The sequence below is a fragment of the Pipistrellus hanaki genome (genome assembly GCF_964339955.1).
Source record: "Pipistrellus hanaki genome assembly, chromosome: 16".
Taxonomy (NCBI): Eukaryota; Metazoa; Chordata; class Mammalia; order Chiroptera; family Vespertilionidae; genus Pipistrellus; species Pipistrellus hanaki.
The window spans coordinates 38,604,244-38,624,300 of NC_140518.1; the positions used below are offsets into that span (position 1 = coordinate 38,604,244).

General features: G+C 46.9%; 1 protein-coding gene and 1 long non-coding RNA gene across 14 annotated transcripts in view; one reads left to right on the forward strand and one right to left on the reverse strand.

Moving 5' to 3' along the window:
• Positions 1 to 126: 126 nt before the first annotated feature.
• On the reverse strand, positions 127 to 18,572 carry LOC311611587. 3 transcript variants are annotated; one of them, XR_014793124.1, is made up of 3 exons: positions 16,086 to 18,572; positions 14,233 to 14,330; positions 127 to 266 (listed from the first exon to the last, which is right to left on the reverse strand). It is a non-coding gene; the product is annotated as an uncharacterized lncRNA (long non-coding RNA). The 3 variants fall into 3 exon arrangements; XR_014793125.1 differs by lacking the exon at positions 127 to 266 and adding an exon at positions 1,668 to 2,217; XR_014793126.1 differs by lacking the exon at positions 127 to 266 and having other exon boundaries at positions 14,042 to 14,330.
• The window catches only part of CHD3 (chromodomain helicase DNA binding protein 3), a 28,033-nt gene continuing 23,742 nt past the window's right edge, over positions 15,767 to 20,057 (forward strand). For 5 of the 11 annotated variants that reach the window (XM_084863820.1, XM_084863825.1, XM_084863823.1 and 2 more), the window contains exon 1: positions 15,767 to 16,065. In XM_084863820.1, the coding sequence (XP_084719946.1) occupies positions 15,810 to 16,065 (256 nt within the window). In that variant the 5' untranslated portion in view covers positions 15,767 to 15,809. The remainder of the gene's footprint in view (positions 16,066 to 20,057) is intronic. The other 6 variants (XM_084863827.1, XM_084863828.1, XM_084863830.1 and 3 more) reach the window with 2 other exon arrangements.

The following is a 20,057-nucleotide window of genomic DNA, read 5'->3' on the forward strand; positions in this document are numbered from 1 at the left end:
CCAGCTCTTCTTTGTCTTCCTCAATGGCCCTTAAGGTCTGGCTTTCTCACAGGCTGTTCCTCTACATGGAACAGCTCTCCAGGCTCCACTCATCACTGGCCAACTCCTGCTGCTTAAAGTCTTCGCTTAAATGGTACTTTCTCTGAGATGTTTTTCCTGATCCCTCAATTATAGAAAATCTTTTACCAGACCCTCTCAGGCTGCCCTAAAACATCATAAGTTACAATTCAAATATTTAGCTTTTTGCTTTTTCTTTTGTATTTTTCCTTTAAAAAAACAAAACAAAAAACATATATTTTTTTATTGATTTCAGAGAGGAAGGTAGAAGGAGAAAAAGATAGAATGATGAGAGAGAATCATGGATCAGCTACCTCCTCCACACCCCACACTGAGGATTCAGACCCGACCAGAATTGAATCATGACCTCCTGATTCATAGGTCAACGCTCAACCACTGAGCCACACCAGCTGGGCTTTCCCTTTATTATAATTTTCCCATCGCCATTTATTCCCCATAAACCCACCTCCACCTCCACCTCCTCCCCTGTCTCCCCGACAGGCACCACAGTTGTCCATGTCCATGAATTCTTTCTTTTTTTCCTCAAATATTTATTTTTTTTAATATATTTTATTGATTTTTTACAGAGAGGAAGGGAGAGAGATAGAGAGCTAGAAACGATGATGAGAGAGAAACATCGACCAGCTGCCTCTTGCACGCCCCCTACTGGGGATGTGCCCACAACCAATGTACATGCCCCTGACCGGAATCGAACCTGGGACCTTTCAGTCCGCAGACCGACGCTCTACCACTGAGCCAATCCGGTTGTGGCTCAAATATTTAATTTATTGTTTATTGTCCATCTTCCTTCCTTCTGAGACTGTAAGTTCTAGAAGGGTAGAACTTTTCAAAAAAGGCTCTACTGTATACATCCCTATCCCAGTGCCCAGCCCAGAGCAATTAATCAATATTAATAAAATTAACAAATATAATGTGAATGCTACAAAAGGGCTAAGTATGAAATGCCTCTGAAATCAAATCTGAGGTCCTGGAAGGTGGGCAATGAGAGACTTTAAGGTCAGACCAGGCCATGGGAGGCTTTGTAAACCAGGTTGTTTTGTGTGTTTTTTAAAATTCACCACTTTATAGTATACAATTCAGAGCCAAGAATTTTACAGAGAATGGCATGGTAATATGTGCATTTTTATTTATTTTTATTTTTCTTTTTTCTTTTTTTTAATAAGTTTTTATTTTTCATATTATTACAAATGTTCCTTTTTTCCCCCCCCACCATTGCTCTCCTCCACCAGGTTCCCACCCCACCCTCTGCCCTTTCCCCTCTCCCCATTGTCCTCATCCATAGGTGCACAGTTTATGTTCAGTCTCTTCCCACGCCCCCCTCTCCCCTTTTCCCCAAGAATCGTCAGTTCACTCCCCTTCCATACCTCTGATTCTATTATATTCAACAGTTAATATTGTTCATCAGATTTTTTTAATTTCCTTGGTTTTTAGATTCACTTGTTGATAATTACGTATTTGTTGTTCATAATTTTTATCTTTGTTTACTTTCTCTTCTGAAAGAACCCCCTTCAGCAATTCATATAATTCTGGTTTGGTGGTGATGAACTCCTTTAGCTTTTTTTTATTAGTGAAGCTCTTTATCTGGCCTTCGATTCTGAGTGATAGCTTTGCTGGGTAGATTATTTTTGGCTGTAGGTTCTTGCTATTCATCACCTTGAATATTTCTTGCCATTCCCTTCTGGCCTGCATGGTTTCTGTTGAGAAGTCAGCTGACAATCGTATAGGTGCTCCTTTATAAGTTACTACCTTCTTTGCTCTTGCTTCTTTTAATATTCTCTCTTTGTCTTTTGCTCTTGGAATTTTAATAATGATGTGTCTCGGTGTGGTCCTCTTTGGATTCCTTTTGTTTGGAGTTCTGTGCGCTTCCTGGACTTGTAAGTCTAATTCTTTCACCAGGTGGGGGAAGTTTTCTGTCACTATTTCTTTCAGTATGTTTTCTATATCTTGCTCTCTCTCATCTTCTGGGACCCCCATAATTCTGATGTTGGTTCTCTTGAAGTTGTCCCAGAGGTTTCTTACATTATCTTCAATTTTCTGGATTCTCTTGCCTTCTAGCTTCTGTGGAGGAGTGTCTTCTGGCTCTTTATGTTCCAAATCTTTGACTTGATTCTTGCGATCTTCCCTTCTGTTTTTAGGACTCTGTAAAATATTTTTTATTTCAGACAATGTATTCTTTATTTCTTGTTGTTCCCTTATCATTTCTTGATGATCTCTTTTCATATCCTCATAGGTCTTATCCATCTTTTCTAGGAAATTCTTGAAAAACCTTATAAGCGTAGATTTGAACTCTATATCCAGACGCTTTTTGTCCTCCATTTCTTTCGTTTGTGATCTATTTTGTTGTCGCATTTCGCAGTTACAGATGGGACGGGGTTTCAGGTTGGAGCCTGCAGCTTTGGCTTCCGTCAGCCCCGCCCTATGCGGGTCCTTCAGTGCTCGCTGCCGGTGCCTCTGAGAGAAAGGTGCCCTCGGTTTTCGCCTGCTGCCAAACAGTCTATGTGCTCTCCCCCAATGAGCCCGGTATTGGGGTTCAGTTCAGTTGGAAGTGGAGTTGGAGGTGGCGTTCAGAGCAGTCTGGAGCCCCAGTCTCCTTCCCGTCAGGGCAATCCCGCGGCACAGCGGACCGTCCCTTCTCTGCTCGCAGTGTACGCGCCGCCGGGATCTCCTTTCGCCGCGGCTTCCCCGGGGTCCCACCTTACAGCCCGGCTCCCTATGGATGAGCCTTGGTCTCCGGGGTCTGGGGAACTGGGGTTCAGAGCAGTCGGGGGCCCAGCACAGTCGGAGTTTTATCTCCTTCCCGCTAGGGAACGCCCGCCAGGCACTCCGTCTCCCCCTCCTCTCTGGCTCCGTCCTCTCCGCGCACCGTGTCTCCGTACCTTGGGCTTTCCCAGCTCCTCCGCACCTCCTTCTGGTTTTCTCCTTGCTTCTCGCTGTAGAATTTCCAGTCAGTCAACCTTCCTGTAGTTCTGGGCAATGTCCGTTTTATATTTTAGTTGTATTTTATTGAAATTGTTGTGTGCGGCTGCGGCTAGGTCTTCACCTGGGCGCAGCCATCTTGGATCCCTCTCGAGCACATCAATATGTGCATTTTTAAAAAGTGACTTGACTACATAATGTCAAGAGAATGAATGGGGAGGGGGGGAGGAGGGGAAGAATGTGGAGACAGAGACTAACGCTACTGCAGCAGTTCAGGAAAGCAATGAAGTCGCTGGAACTAAGTTAGTGGCTGTGGGCTTCAGTGAATATGAACTGAAGCTGAGAAAGAATTATACCACTCAATAATTTACTGGGAGGGAGTGTGGGACATAAAGCGCGGTCAAGGACGACACCACAGTTTCTAGACAGCATGACTGAGAAGATGATAAATCCACTGATGGAGAAAGGGACTGCCAGAGAGGAATCTGATTGAGAGGAAGGTGATCTATTTTTAGTTAGCTGTATGAAGTAACTTTGGGCATGCAAATACAAATGTCTAGATCTTATTGGATATATGACACTAGATCCTGAAGAGAGCTCTGGTCTAGAGTTATAAGTATGTAAATTATCAGCAGAATAATTAATGCTCAGGTCAAAGATAAGATCACCTCAAGAATGAAGTGTGATCTGAGTAGAGGGCCTGGGAGGAATAAGATCTTAAAGAAGAGGAGGCCGAAACCGGTTTGGCTCAGTGGTAGAGTGTTGGTCTGCAGACTGAAAGGTTCCGGGTTCCATTCCGGTTGAGGGCATGTACGTATCTTGGTTGCAGGCACATCCCTGGTGGGGGCGGTGTGCAGGAGGCAACTGGTCGATGTTTCTCTCTCATTGACGTTTCTGGCTCTCTATCTCTCTCCCTTCCTCTCTGTAAAAAATCAATAAAATATATAAGAAGAAAGAAGAAAGAAGAAAGAAGAAAGAAGAAAGAAGAAAGAAGAAGAAGAAGAAGAAGAAGAAGAAGAAGAAGGAAAAGCCAGTGGGTGAGAAAGACCCAGGAAAATGGTGCCATGGAAGCCAGAGAAGAGAATATTTGAGATGACAGAGTGATAAACAGTGTGAAAAGTTACATAGAGGTCAAATAAGGTAAGGACTTGAGTTTCCATAATTCAGCAAACAGCAAAATGGTGGTGTATTAGAGTTGTAGCTGGATGGACATGAATGGGATATTCACTGAAGAAATCCCACTGCAGAAGGGAGGGGTTTTCTGGCTCTGTAGCCACGCACAGAATCCTTTCCTCCTTTGGTTTCCACATAACAGAAGAACAACCGCACTAAGCACAGGTATAAACTGGGATACGATCACTTAAAAAGAAGCAGCCTCCAGTGGTGTGAAGATTAAAATAAGATATGGGAAATGCCCAGCAGTATGAATGGTCCTTGGAACAGGCACAGGAAAATTTTAGTTTTCTCTCGTTCTCCTGTGCTAGCCGCTCTTTATTTAGTAACGGATGCTTTCCTTGGGATATCCCAAGATTTGTCATTATTAGGCATCCAGGTAACATTTGCCATAATTAGAAAATCAGTAGGCCATATCTGTGATTAACATTTGGTTTTCTGATCTAACAACAGTCTTTGTGGCCCTGCGGTCATAGCTCAGTGGTTAAGTTTCAACCTATGAACCAGGAGGTCAAGGTTCAATTACTGGTCAGGGCACATGCCCCAGTTGCGGGCTCAATCCCCAGCAGTGGGCATTGCAGGAGGCAGTCGATCAACGATTCTCTCTTATCATTGATGTTTCTCTCTCTCTACCTTCCTCTCTGAAATCAATAAAAATATATATATTTTTTAATTGTTTGTGCCTCCATTAGGAAAATTATTTGCGTTCAGTAAAATGTGATTTGTTTCATATCATGCTGGAGTTTAGTTTATTTACATAAACTAAAGCAAGGAAAATGGCCCAACTATTGGAGTAAGAGTAACTAAATTCAGCACTTTGCTTCTTCAGTTTAAGGTGCTATCGTAACTCTGATCAGAATTCCCTCACCTTACTATTATCTTAAGTGAATCTCTAAGTTGAGAAATGGCTAATAGTAAGTAAACTTGTTGAGAATAATGGCTACCAATTATTGAGTGCCTTATAGTCCTTTATGTAAGTTAGTTCAGGTGTTTTTTAATCTTCACCCACGGATACTTCCATTGATTTTTAGAGAGAAAGCAGAGAGAAATATCGATGTGAGAGAAAGACATCGATTGGCATCCCAACCAGGGCTCAGGCCAGAGAGGATCTTGCAACTGAGGTACGTGTCCTCGACAGGAATCCAACCTGGGACCCTTTAGTCCACAGGCCGACGCTCTGTCCACTGAGCCAAACTGGGTAGGGCTAAGTTAGTTCAGTTTATCCTCACTACAGCCATGTAAGATCGGCATTGATATCCTCGTTTCACAGATGAGGGATAGAGCTTGCCAGGGTCACTGTTAGTGAGTGACAGAACTTAGATTCCAGGTGCTACCAGCCTCCAAAACTCAAACTCTCTAATGGAGTGGGCAACTTCATTATTTGGCTTTGGAATACAATGTAGGAGTTACACAATTTTGGAATACAGTCCAAAAGTTCCTTCTTTGGAGAGCTAGGTGGTGAAAGGCCCAAGAGTAAGCAGCAGCTCAGTGGATGGGTGTCGTTCAGGACACTAAAGGGTTGCTGGTTTGATTCCGTGTCAGGGCACATACCCAGGTTTCCGGCTCAGTCACCAGTGGGGAGTGTGTAGGAGGCAGCCAATCCAATCCGATGTTTCACTCTTCTCTCTCTCATCTCTCTCTCTTTCCACCCTCCCTTCCATTCTTTCTTTAAAAATCAATTAAAATTCTTTAAAAAAAAAAACACACCAAAAACACTGCAGTTCAATTCCTGGGCAGGCACATATCTGGGTTATGGATTCAATCCCAATTGGGGTGCGTATGGGAGGCAGCCGATCAACGTCCCCCTTCCCCATCTCTCCGCTTTCTCTAAAATTAATTAAAAATACATATCCTTGAGTGAGGATTTTTTAAAAAGTAGTAGTTACAAGGCAATGTCTAAAGGGGAAAATGGCTGGTGTTTGCCAAAAGCAGAAGGAGAGAAAGGTTTCTGGATATGAAGTTGAGAGCAGGACTAAACCAGGTGTCAATTTTCAGTGAATGGGTGGAGTGATCGGGAGGTAGCAGATGACAGTGAGAAGGGTATACAGCGAGCCTTTTCACACAAAACGGGGGAATGTGGAAGCAGCCCTGGAGATAAAGAAATTCCTTAGGTACGTGGTCTGTTTCCAGGGTTATTTTCCATATCACTTTAAACTATCTTTTTAGGACTACCCAACTTTATGAACAAATATTTGATATTCACTATGTACATAGTTCTCTTTCTGTATATTTTTAAATTAATTTTAAAAACATTTTTTCTTTTTACTATAGAATATGTGCTCTTCGCAAAAAATTCCAAGTAGAGAAGCATAAAGATGCAAAACAAAAATCATTCTTATTCCTATCACTCAGTAGAAACAACTATTAACATTTTTTAAAAATATATTTTTATTGATTTTTTTTTTTTTTTTTTTTTTTACAGAGAGGAAGGGAAAGAGATAGAGAGCTAGAAACATCGATGAGAGAGAAACATCGATCAGCTGCCTCCTGCACACCCCACACCGGGGATGTGCCCACAACCAATGTATATACCCTTGACCAGAATAGAACCTGGGACCCTTCAGTCCGCAAACTGACGCTCTATCCACTGAGCCAAACCAGTTTCAGCCAACTATTAACATTTTAACCAAATCTTTTTATTATTTTCCTGCATGGTTGAGATTATACTATATATATTATTTTATATTATTTTATGCAATTAAAATTAAATCACAAGCATTTGCTCATGCCATTTTACCAATGTGGCAAAGGTTAACAATCAGATCAGTTAATTTAAGTGAAGAAGTTATATACAGGGAGGGGCAGAAGTAGGTTTACAGTGTGAGTATGTGAAGCAGTTTATTCTTATATTACTATTTATTATTATACTAGAGGCCCAGTGCATGAAAATCCATGCATTGGAGCGGGAGGTCCCTCAGCCCTGCCTGCCCCCTCACAGTCCGGGAGTCCTCAGGGGTGGGAGGCGATCAGGGGCAGGTGACGCCCCCATCACACCTCTGCTGCTGCCACTGCCGGCAGCACCAGTCTTGGCCGGCCCTGGTTACCTGAGCCTCAGGTGGTCTTAGGTGGCTGGGCAGCCACCATCCAAGGCTTGCCTGTGCCTTGGAAGTTGGCTGGGCAGCTGCCATCTAAGGCTTGCCCGCGTCTCAGGCTGGCCCTGGGTGGCGAGGGGGCTGAGGGCGGGTCCACCTGCACCATGCACCAGACGTGCCCCCTCTCCCCTCCCCGGCTGGGCTGGAAGGATGTGGGACTCGGCAGCAGGCTCAATAGTGGCTGGATCCGCCTGAGAGCAGGTCCCGCTGCACCGCACACCTGCTCCCCCCACAAGGCTGAAAGGACTGGGGAACTCCGGCAGGGCTGGGGGGACTGGGTGCCGCCATCTTTGTGATGGCGTGACAGTCAATTTGTATATTCCCTCTTTATTAGATAGGATTATTTTCCACATGAACAACTGTAAACTTACTTTTGTCCCACCCTGTATGGGTATTCATTGTAGTCCTTTAAAAAAAATTTTTTTTTAAATTGATTTCAGAGCGAAAAGAGAGGGAGAAAGAAAAACATGATGAGAGAGAATCACTGGTCAGCTGCCTCCTGTATGCCCCTACTGGGGATTGAGCCAACAACCCAGGCATATGCCCTTGGCTGGAATCGAACCCGGACCCTCCAGTCTGCAGGGTGATGCCCTATCCACTGAGCCAAACCGGTTAGGGCTCATTGTAATCCTTCAACTTTTCTATAGGTTAGAAATATTTTTTAATTAAGAAGTTACAGATGAGAAGGGAACTAACCTCGAAGAAAAAGCAAAGGAATGACAACACAAAATTTAGGATACTAGCTGGATAGGAGCAGGAGAGGAATGTGGAATATGGAAGATCATCTGAGGCTCTAAAAATCTTACTACTGTTATATTTATTAAGCCAGATGATGGGTACATGTGTTCATTTTAATATTCTTTGTGCTATATATATTATTTGAATCTAAGAAATAGTCCCAAATAGATGAGATTTTTAGTTAAAAACCTCGATAAGCAATATTTTGTTTGTCTTAACTTTCATTGCTATGTAACTTCCTCACCCAAACGAGCTGCTAAATATAATACTTTTCTCAGTTTGCAGTTTCTTTTTTTAATTGAGATACAATTCATACACCATAAAATTCACTACTTTAAAGTGTACAATTCAGGAGTTTTTAGTATATTTACAAGGTTGTGTAGCTATCACCAATACTTAATTCTAGAATATTACATCACTGCAAAAAGAAATCCCATACCCATTAGCAGTCATTCTCCATTCTCCTCTCCCCCGTCCCCTGACAACCAATTATCTATTTTCTATCTCTGTAAATTTATTCTGGACCTTTCATATAAATGGAATCATACAATATGTTTTCTTTTGTGTCTGGCTTCTTTCACTTAGCACGATGTTTGCAAGGTTCATCCATGTTGTAGCATACTAGTACTTCATTCTTTTTATGACTGAATTGTATGGACATACTATATTTTTGTTTATTCCTTAGTTGATGGACATTTGAATTATTATGAATAATGCTCCTATGAAGATTCACAGACAAGTTTTTGAGTATGTTTCAATTCTCAGGACTGAAATGACTGGGTCATATGGAACTAACTTTTGAGGAACTGTCAGTTGGAACTCTTTTTAACCTCCATGAAGCATCTAGCATCAATTATTATATCTTCCCTCTGGACTGTCTTCTTGCTTTACCACAATAACACAAGCTGGTGTACCTAGCACTCTGACAATTTCCATATTTTTCTTTGGCTTCTCTTCTCTCCCCTCCATTCTTCAAAGTTCCTTCATGGTTCTGGCCTCTACTCATTACTTGAGATACTAGCAATCCTCATCCGTTAAAGAGCTACCAACACCTTCTATAACTTTCTATCATAAACTTACCACTCTAGTCAGATGAGGTCCACATACTACTTGCTAAGTATTTTCTTACTCAACCCAGACTGCCCTCCTCTCTGCTCTATAAATCTTATTTATCCATTGGGACCTACTTCAAATACAAGTTCATATGAAAATTCTTCACTTGTTCCCCTTCCCCCTACAAGATTTCTCTTCTCTGCATGCTCAGATTTTACAGCCCATAGCAATCATCACTACCACATATTGTTTAACTTTCTGTGTGTTTAAATGTCTGATCTCAAAAAGTGTCTCTCCTTTTTCCACCTAGCTAATCCTTTGGTCACTAAAAAATTGTATAGCCCTAACTGGGTTGGCTCCGTGGATAGAGTGTCAGCCTAGGAACTGAAGGGTCCCAGGTTGATTCTGGCCAACAGCACATGCCTGGGTTGCAGGCTCAATCCCCAGTAGCAGGCATGCAGGAGGCAGCGAAACAATGATTCTCTCTCATCATTGATGTTTTTATCTCTCTATCCCTCTCCCTTTCTTTCTAAAATCAATTTAAAAAAATTTTTTAAATAACTTCTTTCTCTACCAAGCAGTCATATGGTATTTTAATTCTTTTCATTTTTTGAAGTACAGGAATATAGCAAAAGGCACATAGTGGGACCCACATTGAAAATGACAGGGAGGGAGACAAGCAGCTGGAGAAAGCGAGACACACAGGCACAGATAAAGGGCCTAAGGACAGACAGAATAGACAGGAAAAAGAAATACAGAGGAACCTGGAAACATAGAGAGACACAAGAACGGAGCAGATAGAGAAGGATGGCAGAAAAAAAGACAGGTTGGCAAGGAAAGAAAGGAGCTGACTGACAGAGAGGCAGGCAAGATCTCCAAGAGAAACAGAACAGAAAAACAGAAAGGAGTAGAAAGAAAGAAGGCAGAGAAAGGAAAAAACAATAAGAAACAAGACATGACAATATCTTATACTACCCAGTGCTTCATAATTTAAAAAGTGCTATCACGCTGAAACCGGTTTGGCTTAGTGCAGTGTTTCCCAAACTTCTCTCATGATGAGAATCACCTGTCTTAGAGCACTAGTTAAGTATACAAATTTACCTATATGTTCCCAAAAATTCTAGTTTAGCACTTCTTAGTTGGGATTCAGGAATCTGTATTTTAACAACTCCACCAGGTGATTCTCATCATGAGAGAAGTTTGGGAAACACTAGCTCAGTGGATGGAGCGTTGGCCTGTGGACTGAAAGGTCCCAGGTTAGGGGCATGTACCTTGGTAGCGGGCACATCCCCAGTGAGGGGTGTGCAGGAGGTAGCTGGTCGATGTTTCTCTCTCATCGATGTTTCTAGCTCTCTATCCCTCTCCCTTCCTCTCTGTAAAAAAAAAAAATCAATAAAATATATTTATTTTAAAAAATAATAATTAAAAATAAAAAGTGCTATCACATATATTATTGCAGGCAGACAGAGAGAACCCAGCAGACAGATGGGGTGATGGAAGGATAGAGGTCAATCAGGCAGAAGAGAGGGAAGGTAACCAATCAGAAAGGCTAGAATGGAGCCCAAGACAGATAGTTAAGAGGAGAGACAGAACCAAGAAAAGAGAAGTGAGAGAGGGAAAGACAGGCGAGAGACGCAGAGATGGAGGCTGAAATTGTTCAATTCAGGAATACAGGCAGTAAAAAGCAGAAATGAAAGAATAGAGCATTGTTATAGAAGTTTTATCATCACCTTTCTGAAGAGACTTGGGTAGAAGCTATATCTTTGTTTCTCCCAATGAGCTATGACACCTCCAAGATGGCATGTGAGAGGAGGGAGTCAAAGGGAGGATGAAAAGGGAAAAAAGTTTTAGTAAAAAGCAAAGTTTTTTTAGACGAGGAGGAGGACAAACTTCTTGGGCAGGCCTAGATCAACAGCCAAAGAGTACTGCTAAAGCTAAAAGGATCTAGACCATATACCTTTAAAAGAATTACTACAGACATGGAAAGGTGAGCAGGCCTGTATCTATTCTGTGCACATGTAAGCTCAGCTTACGAACTGTCTGTACTTATTAAGTTGTACCCACATTTGTATGGTATTTTTCAATACTACCAGTGCTTTTCTCAGTTAATATATATACTTCAGCGATGAAAAGACCAGCAGGGGTGGGCTGTCACCAAGACAACTTATTATGTAGAGTAGAGCCGGCGATGAGAGAGCAAGCCCTTCCTAAGAGCCCCTCAGGTACTGGTAATAAAAGCACGGAAATTGCAACCAGCCAATAAGAAAGACAAATGCCACCCAGCTGGCGTGGCTCAGGGGCTGAGCATCAACCTATGAACCAGGAGGTTATGGTTTGATTCCTAGTCAGGGCACATGCCCAGGTTGCGGGTTCAAACCCCTGCCAATCAATGATTCTCTGTCATCATTGATTTTTTTTTTTCTCTCTCTTTCCCTTCCACTCTGAAGTCAATTAGAATACAGTTTTAAAAAGATAAGTGTCATAAAGTAGAATTAAAAAGACAAGAGGCAAGAGATGGTAAGCCCAGTGAAATAGGAAGCAGTACTGACAGACTAACAGAGGAAGAAGCATTCAGTAGAACTAGGAGAGAAGTAGGAGAGTGTAGCAAAAAGCAAGTAGACATATATATGTAGACTCTTTTCTGAAACAATATCTAAGAAATGTGAAGTAGTGAGCAACTCTGAGGGAAGAACTAAAGACAGGGAGAATAGCAAGAGAGGCTTACTCTTCACAGGACATTTTTAATGCTTAAAACATTTTATACCATGTGTATGTACTGTCTATTTAAAAGTTGATTAAAAAAATAAGAAGAAAAATGCCGAAACCAGTTTGGCTCAATGGATAGAGCGTCGGCCTGCAGACTGAAGGGTCCCAGGTTCAATTTCGGTCAGAGGCATGTACATTGGTTGCGGGCACATCCCCAGTAGGGGGTGTGCAAGAGGCAGATGGTCGATGTTTCTCTCTCATCGACGTTTCTAACTCTCTATCCCTCTCCCTTCCTCTCTGAAAAATCAATAAAATAAAATATATTTTTAAAAAAATAAGAAGAAAAAGGAAAGCAAGCAGAGATGTGGACAACAGAGCCAGCAAGGCAGAGAGACAGCAAAATGGCAGGAAGACTTAGGCAGGCTGACTGAGGAACCAGAAAGACAAAAAGAAAAAGAGACAAATGAAATGGAAGTAATCAATGAGAGAAGGCAAGGAGGACGGTAAGACTGTGGAGGAATGGGTTCACTCGGAGGTTTGGGGTAGAGAGCCCATCATCACTGACGGGATGCTGAGATAGAGGAAGCCAAGGGAGAAAAAGCTGATAAGCAGGTAGACGGAAAAGATACAAGCATTGCCCTAGCCAGTTGGGCTCAGTGGATAGAGTGTTGGCCTGTGGACTGAAGGGTCCCAGGTTCGATTCCGATCAAGGGCACATGCCCAGCTTACAGGCCTGATTCCCAGTAGGAGGCATGCAAGAGGCAGCCTATCAATGAATCTCTCTCTTCATTGATGTTTCTCTCTCTCTCTTCTCTCTCTCTCTCTCTCTCTCTCTCTCTCTCTCTCTCTCTCTCTCTCTCTCTCCTTCTCCGTTCCTCTCTGAAATCAATTAAAATATATTAACAACAAAAAAAGAGATACAAACATTAAACAGTAGGACAGCAGCAAGCAAGTAGGCAAGAAGACAGACATAAAAAAAAAAATCATGAACTTAACAGGCATAAATAAAAGGAGTAACAAGTAGAAGGATAAGATTGAGACAAACCAATACAGGGAACCATGGCAAGGCCTGGAAGGTAGACAAACCAAGACTAAAAAAGTGATAGCGACAGGCAGGCGGGGAGACAGATGGCTAAAGAGAAAGTGGTGGGCAAACAGCCAGAGAAGCAGACAGACAACCAGGGAGAGAAATAGGCTGGCAGCCAGTCAGGGAGGAGCAGATCGGCAGGCAGGCAGACAGACACCATAATAGGAGTAAGCAGGTAGAGAAACAGGCGGAAACAAGGACAGAAGAAGAAAAATCAAGAGAGTCAGTAGGGAGAGAAGAGAGCAGGAGAAGCAGGCAGGAAGAGGGGGAGATGGAGAAGAGGAAGAATCAGGCAAATTAACAGATCTATATGCAAAGCACACTCGTGAGAATGATGGATGTTTGTACAGGGATGCACACAGCCACCTTTAGCCACCCACACCTGCAGCACATGACACATGTGACCTGATCCCCCTGCAGAAAGAGGCGCTCAGCACGGAGGGAGAGGGCACAGAGGCAGAGACTGTGGTGCACATGATGTGTAGGGCTGTCAACAGACACATGAGGACACTCTTCCCAGACTCACGCAGAGGGGCCAGAAAGGGGGGGAGTCAGGCAGACATAAGGAAGAGGCACATGCAGTCAGATCCTGGAAGACAGAAGTAAACAGAACGAAGACAGACATGGATAACTGTTCAGAGGTATAGAACCTGAGGGTCAAAGGGATGAGGGGAAAATAAAGACACATCCCGAGAAGCCCATATACAGAAAAAAAGGGAATACTCAGAAGACTAGGGGAAAGAGAGACTAAGAGGACATAATACAAACGAATGAAAGAGGGATAAGAGTTAGACTCACAGGAATGATATGGGAGCAGAGGCAAGATAATCCCAAAGGCCAGCTTAAGAAAAAGATGGAAATCAATGCTCAATAAAGTACATTAGTGTGTGTGGGGGGGAGGGGGGAGCGTGATACATCAATAAAGAACATTTTAGCCTCTTGAGCAAAAATCTGCAGCGTTCCTTGTCACTGATACTTTGTGGTTGCTGCCTACTACCCCTCTCTCTAAAAGTGCTCCTGAATACTGCAGAGTTGCTGGGTCACTGGCACCCATATTTAAGATCCAGGGAAATAACCCAGAAGAGCAATGGTTCCATAGACATAGGATGGGAAGCAAAGGGCAAAATGAGATGAAAAGAATGAGAAGGAACTAGAGTAAGAAAAGGATGACAAGAACAAAAAAGCTAGAACCGAGCTGTTCGCCCTTGCTTTGCTCAACTGGCAAATTTTATTTTACGACTTCTCCGATGAAGTCTCTGGATGAGAAAGCTACTTTTGACTCCTTTTCAATCTCCCATTTGATTCCTGGTGCCATTTTAAAGATAAACACTGGGTACAGTTAAAAATCAAGGGTCAGAAGCAGATGAAAATGGGAGTATAATCCCCTACCTCTTTTTCTTCTCAGTTCCAGCTACTTTTCTCTGTCATGGTTACCTTAGTTTTCTTTCACTTTATCAGTGTTGAGATCATGGAAGAAAGGAAATACACTGAAATAGGAGAAAAGAGAAAATCATTTCACAATCTTCAGACCTGATTATTTCCCCTTTATTCTAAAAAAAATCTGTTCAATTTGCCCCTAAATTAATTTCCTAAGTCAGATAAATTTTATACTCAAGCAATCGGGGAAGGGAAGGGCAAGGTAACGGAGAAGAGTGAAGGTAAAATATACAACAATATTAATCACTGAAAAGGCTGGGCAAAGGGGAGAATCAAACATGGACTCCTTTAAAAAAAAAAAAACAACACCTCAATCATTGTATCTATTCATATCTCTTCCCCCAAAAGTCACAAGGATTTCTACCACTTTTTAAAAGAAAAGAAAAATCCAGTGTCCCTTCTCACTTAAAAGGTATGTGCACGATTAAACGCGTTTTGACTCCAATGAGGTATGTAGAAACAGTTATATATAAACATATATTTCATCTTTTTTCCTTTTCAATGCCTGAAGGGAAAAAAAAAAAACCTTCACATCAAACCACTCCCTTCTGAAGTATTCAGGGAAGAAAAAAAAAAGCGCTTTTCTTTAGAGAAGGGAGGTGGGGAGGAAGAGACTAGTAAAGAAAAGAAGAAAAAAAAATTTAAATGTAGTTGGACTAGTATCTAACTAGTTAACCTTTAACAATTTATGCTGATGTCAGACTGAGCATGAGTACTGATTAATGCCCCCCCTCGAATATTTTTATGAGGGGGAGTTAGTCACAGCAGCCATTTTTGTTTTATGCAGAAATCCTTCATGCCCCCCCCCCTCCCTGCGCGCACACACTCCCTCACACACACACTCAGTACACAGGAAAATATCTCTATTAATCTGTGCCCTAATCAGTTATGAAAAAAGGGAGAAATCTGCGGGTTTCTGGGTAGAAGCTGGGAGATGGGGGTGTAGCAGGGAGGAGAAGGGGGCAGGGGTGAAAATGAAATATTAAGCCAGCCATCTTGTTTGAAAAGGGGATTTTCCCCCCTCTCCCTTTCTTCGTGGAGGGGGTGGCGGTGCTGCAGGGGGGGCTGTTTTAAAAATAATTTCAAGGCGGCCATCTTAGTGCCTCAGCTCTGAGAAATATTTCTGAGCGCCCCCCTCAGAATTTAAATATATTGAAAGTCACGGAGAGGGGGGCAGAGAGAAGTCGAAAACTTTTATATATATATTTATATATTTTTAAAATCCTCCTTTCTTGTTCTCTTGGAAGGCGAGAAGAAAAAAGTCTCTCCTCAATTTTTTTTTTTTTTCCAAGAGACAATTTCGGGGCGGCTTGGCCCCCCTCCTCAGACGGCGGCCCCGAGGGTGGGGGTTTCGGCGGGGGGCGACCCGGGGGTTTGGGGGGCTGGGGGCGGCTGAGGAGGAGGAGGAGGAGGAGGCCGCCGCCGAGCAGGAGGAGGAGGAGGAGGAGGAGGAGGAGGTGGTGGTGGTAGCGGTGGGGGAGGCGGGCGGGCGGTGGGTGGGGGGGTGGTGGGGGGGCCAGAGCCACAGGATGGCTTCCCCTCTGAGGGACGAGGAGGAGGAGGAGGAGGAGATGGTGGTGTCGGAGGAGGAAGAAGAGGAGGAAGATGAGGGTGACGAAGAGGAGGAGGAGGTGGAGGCGGCCGACGAAGACTACGAGGACGACGACGAGGGAATCCTCGGGCGCGGGCCGGGCCACGACCGGGGCCGCGACCGCGACCGCCACAGCCCCCCCGGCTGCCACCTCTTCCCGCCGCCGCCGCCGCCCCCGCCGCCCCCGCCGCCAGGTAAGCGGCCGCCGACTCACCCCGCCCCGGCCCGAGGGAGCCGCCGCGCGGGGCCGGGCTGGGGCGACGCACCCGCCGCGCGGCCGACCCGAGGCGAATCCGGGGCGCGGGGCGGCGGTCCGGGCGGTCCGGGCGGCGGCGGCCGCGGGGCCAGGCCTCCTCCCTCCGCGCCCCCTCCCCCTCCCGCCGCCCGGGAGCGCTGGGCGCGAGCTGCGCGCGCGGCCCGGGCCGCTCGGTCGCGGCTTTCGGGGAGGAGGCGGAGGAGGTTTTTTTCCCCTCGGCGGGGAGGGGGCAGGCAGGAAACGGCCGCGGCGAAGCCAGGGCCCCCTCCCTGGCCGCGCGCGGGGCCGCGGAGACCCCGGCGGCCGGGCGTGGGGGAGGGGCGGGGGGAGGGGCGGCCGCGCGGGCGCCCCGCGGGCTCCGGCCCGGGTGGGGTCGGGCTGAGGTGAAGTGGGGTTCCCGCGTGTGGGGCGGCCCGCGGCCCTCACCCTCTCCCCTCAGGAGCCGGGAAGGCGGCCGGGGGGGGGGGGGCCGGTGTCCGTCGGGACCTCGGGCTCCGCCACCTCAGGGCGGGCGGGGGGGGGGGCGGCGCGTGTCTGTGGGCCGCGGGGGACCGGGCAGGTGGCGGCCACACTCCCCGCAGCCACTTCCTGGAGCCGCAGCTCGTCCCGGGGAGACCAGGCACTCAGAATAGGGGCGGGGGGCCGGGGTCTGGGAGTGCAGATGCCCCGAATTCCATCCCCTCCGCTCAGGGCTCTTTTGTGTCAAGTGCGCAGCCCCCCGCCCCCCCCCCCCGCCCCCTGACCCTGTCAGTCTGCGGTGGCCGCGCTGCCCAGCCATGACTCTCACGTGGCTGCCACTCACTGTCACTCTCGCTGAAACCACCCACACCCTGACCGGGTTGGGGGTGTGACCTGCCCACCCCGCGGCTCGGCGGCCCGGCCGTCACTCAGCACCCCCCCCCCCCCCATGACAGGCCGCCGGCGCTCCGGGCAGCTCCTTCGGCTGCGGAGGGAGAGGCCGCCGCTCGCACCCGGGGCCCAGCAACCGCCCCCCTCAGCCCGCTCCCCCGGGTGGTGACTTCTAGGCGAGCATCTTCAGGGGGAACGAAAGGGGATGTCCACACCCAGCACCAATGCACCAAACTTCAAAACACCCAACATCACGCTCTTTGTAAAACTGTCACATCGATCTGTGCGGCGCCTGTGGCGGAGGTCCCTGAGGGAGGGGAGGGGAGGGGAGGGGGCTTCTGTGAGGGCCGGAGGCTGCCTGTCCGGTGGGACAGGATAAAGCCCTTTCCTCTACCGCCAGGCTTCTCTGGAAAAGGGAAAAGTTTTTACAAAGTTACCCAGGGAGCCCCTTGGTTTGCTGGAGGGAAAGGGAATAAAGAACTCTGGGGAGGGAAGGGGCCCCGCCAGCAGCCCCAGGGGCTAAGAAAGAGGGAAAGAAAGGATGTCAGGTTCCGAAGGGGGACTGGCAGCTGTCACCTATTTGCATTTCGGACTCGGAGTGTGGTACTGGGGGTTTCTGACCGCGGGTTTAGGTGTGCGAGAGGAGCAGGAGAGAACCTGAGGTTGCGATGGGTCTTTGTGTCAGCGCTCCCTCCCCTCCCCTCTCTGCTTTCTGAATAGAACAGAGGAGACGTCAGATGTTTTTTAAAATTCTTTATTTGTATTGAAAAATCCACCTCCTCTTGTCTCCCAGGGCAATTTTATCTCCCTTTCAGCCCTCCTCGTCACATCGGTGACCTGAGGTGACTTTCTGGGGTAAAACTTTGGGGAAATATTTTTAGTCTGCTCCTTCTTTCTGCCTTTCTGAGTGTGGGCACCTCACCCTCCTCCGAGGAAGTGTGCTCGGGCCGCCCTCCCTCGTCCTTTTCTCTGCGCGTCTTAGAGGTTTCTATTGTTTTTCGTTCTGACTGCTTTGATTCTCACCATTTTGTCTTACATTTTTACCCAGGACCAATGTGATCCCTTCCCCCCTCTCCAGCCTCCTTACATTGTTAAGCGTTTAAAATAATAGCACTCGCATTGGTGGGGGAAGGGAGCAGGAAGCCCAAAACTCATTTCTTCTCTCCCTCCCCCTTCTGGCAAGTCTGGAGAAATAATATAACATAATATATAGATGCGATTCCTCGGGGTGGGGGTGGGGAAGGCTTGTGGGTGGTGCGGAAAATTCTGGTAGTTTCTTTGCAAAAGGTCTGAAGATACAAACCCACCCCCTGCGTGCAATACGCATGTGCAGCAGACCTATTATGGTGGTTCGCGGTGGGGGAGGGAAGGGAATTTGAGAAAAAAATAAATATATGTGTGAGAGATTGATGGTGAGATTAGGAGAGGGGCGGGCGGGAGGCGAGGCTTGCGGCGAGGCTCCTCCCTCTCCCTACGCCGCCGCCGCCGCCGGGCCCCGCCCGCCCTCCTCCCCGCCCTCCTCCCCTCCTCCCGCCGTCTTCCCGCGATCCGAGCCGAGGCCGTGGAGAGTCTGGGCTCCGGGCCAGCATTGAGTGGCTGGTGAGACAGAGGTTGGGATTTAGATCTGCCTTATTGCCCTCCCTTTCCTTTCCTAGCCATACCACCTAGCCTCTCCCCACCGCCGCCTCCTTCCGAAGCCCGGAAGCCTGCTGGGCTGGGGATTGGCCGTGACTGGCGGCGAGGTCCCAGGGCGCGTGCCCCACCCCCCGCTGGTGGTGACCCGGGCGGCCTCCCTGAGCCTTAGCCAGTTGGCCTGCTCTTGCCACTCGCCCGGCGGCAGCCCCGTTTCCATGTTCATATTAATCTCAGTCCCTGGGGTTAGGGAGCGCTGACTGCTGAGGCATAGCGACTTACTGACTTCCTATTTCCTATTACAGTTTTCACTCTGCCCCCCCCCCATCCCCCAGAGGGCGGGGAGCTTTCTGCAGGAACCCCCCCCCCCCCCAACCCCCTAATTCCTAGAGTGTCTTCCTGCAGGAGAGGACACAGAATCCAGGAGTTAGGAAGAACAGCGTTGAAGGGATTCTGAGGCAATGGAAACAGGCCTCCAGTGTTAATTGTGGCTAATTTTCCCTTGGCTGCTGTGGGAGGAAGGATTGTGTGTCCTGGAGCAAGGGGCTGGACCAAGCGCTGCTTGTCTCGAGCACAGCCACCTCTGCCTGACAAGACAGGTCTGGCTGGTTAGTCTAATGCTTGCTGTGGGAGCGAAGCCAACCAGGGCTTCATGTCTGTGTGGCATCAGTGTCTTCCTCTGCACGGAGTAACTCTGTCTCCTAAGCCTCCGCAGACTAGCAGGGGGGGAAATCAGGGAAGAACCAGCCCCCGCCCCTCTGACAGACATGTGGAGAGAAAGTTAGGAACCTAGTAGCCCTGCTGAAAGCAGGTACAGGCTGTCCTCCATGTGTGCTTGGAAGTATGAGTGTATGCTTGTGCCTATGATAATATATTTGCAGGGTGTGTCTCTTATCTTTGTCTGGGTCTCCCATACTGTTTATTTATGGATGGTCAGGATGTCTGGAACTAAATTTGGAAATAAAGGGTGAGACCAAGGGACAAAGAATAGGGCCCTAGAGTTCCCAAAGGGATCAGGGATATAGAAATAGATTTGAAGGCAGATTCCAGGCTGCTTAGGAGGAGGAGGAGGAGGAGGGATTCTATATAATAAAGGCCTAATATGCTAAGAGTCTGGTCATCCAGTTAGCCGTTCAACCAATCAGAGTATAATGTGCTAATGATATGCTAAGGACGCTCAACCTCTCGCTATAATATGCACTGACCACCAGGGGATTAGCTTGCTGCTGCTGTCCCGCCAATCGGGACTGAGCAAGAGGGGCCGGACACGCTCTGGAACCTACGCACGGTCCCTCCAGGGCTGGCCAACTTCCTGTGTCCCTCCCTGACCCTGAGGCCTTGATTGTGCATGGTGGGGTCCCTGGGCCTGGCCTGTACCCTCCTGCAATCTGGGACCCCTCAGGGGATGTCAGAGAACCGGTTTTGGCCCCATCCCACAGGCCAGGCTGA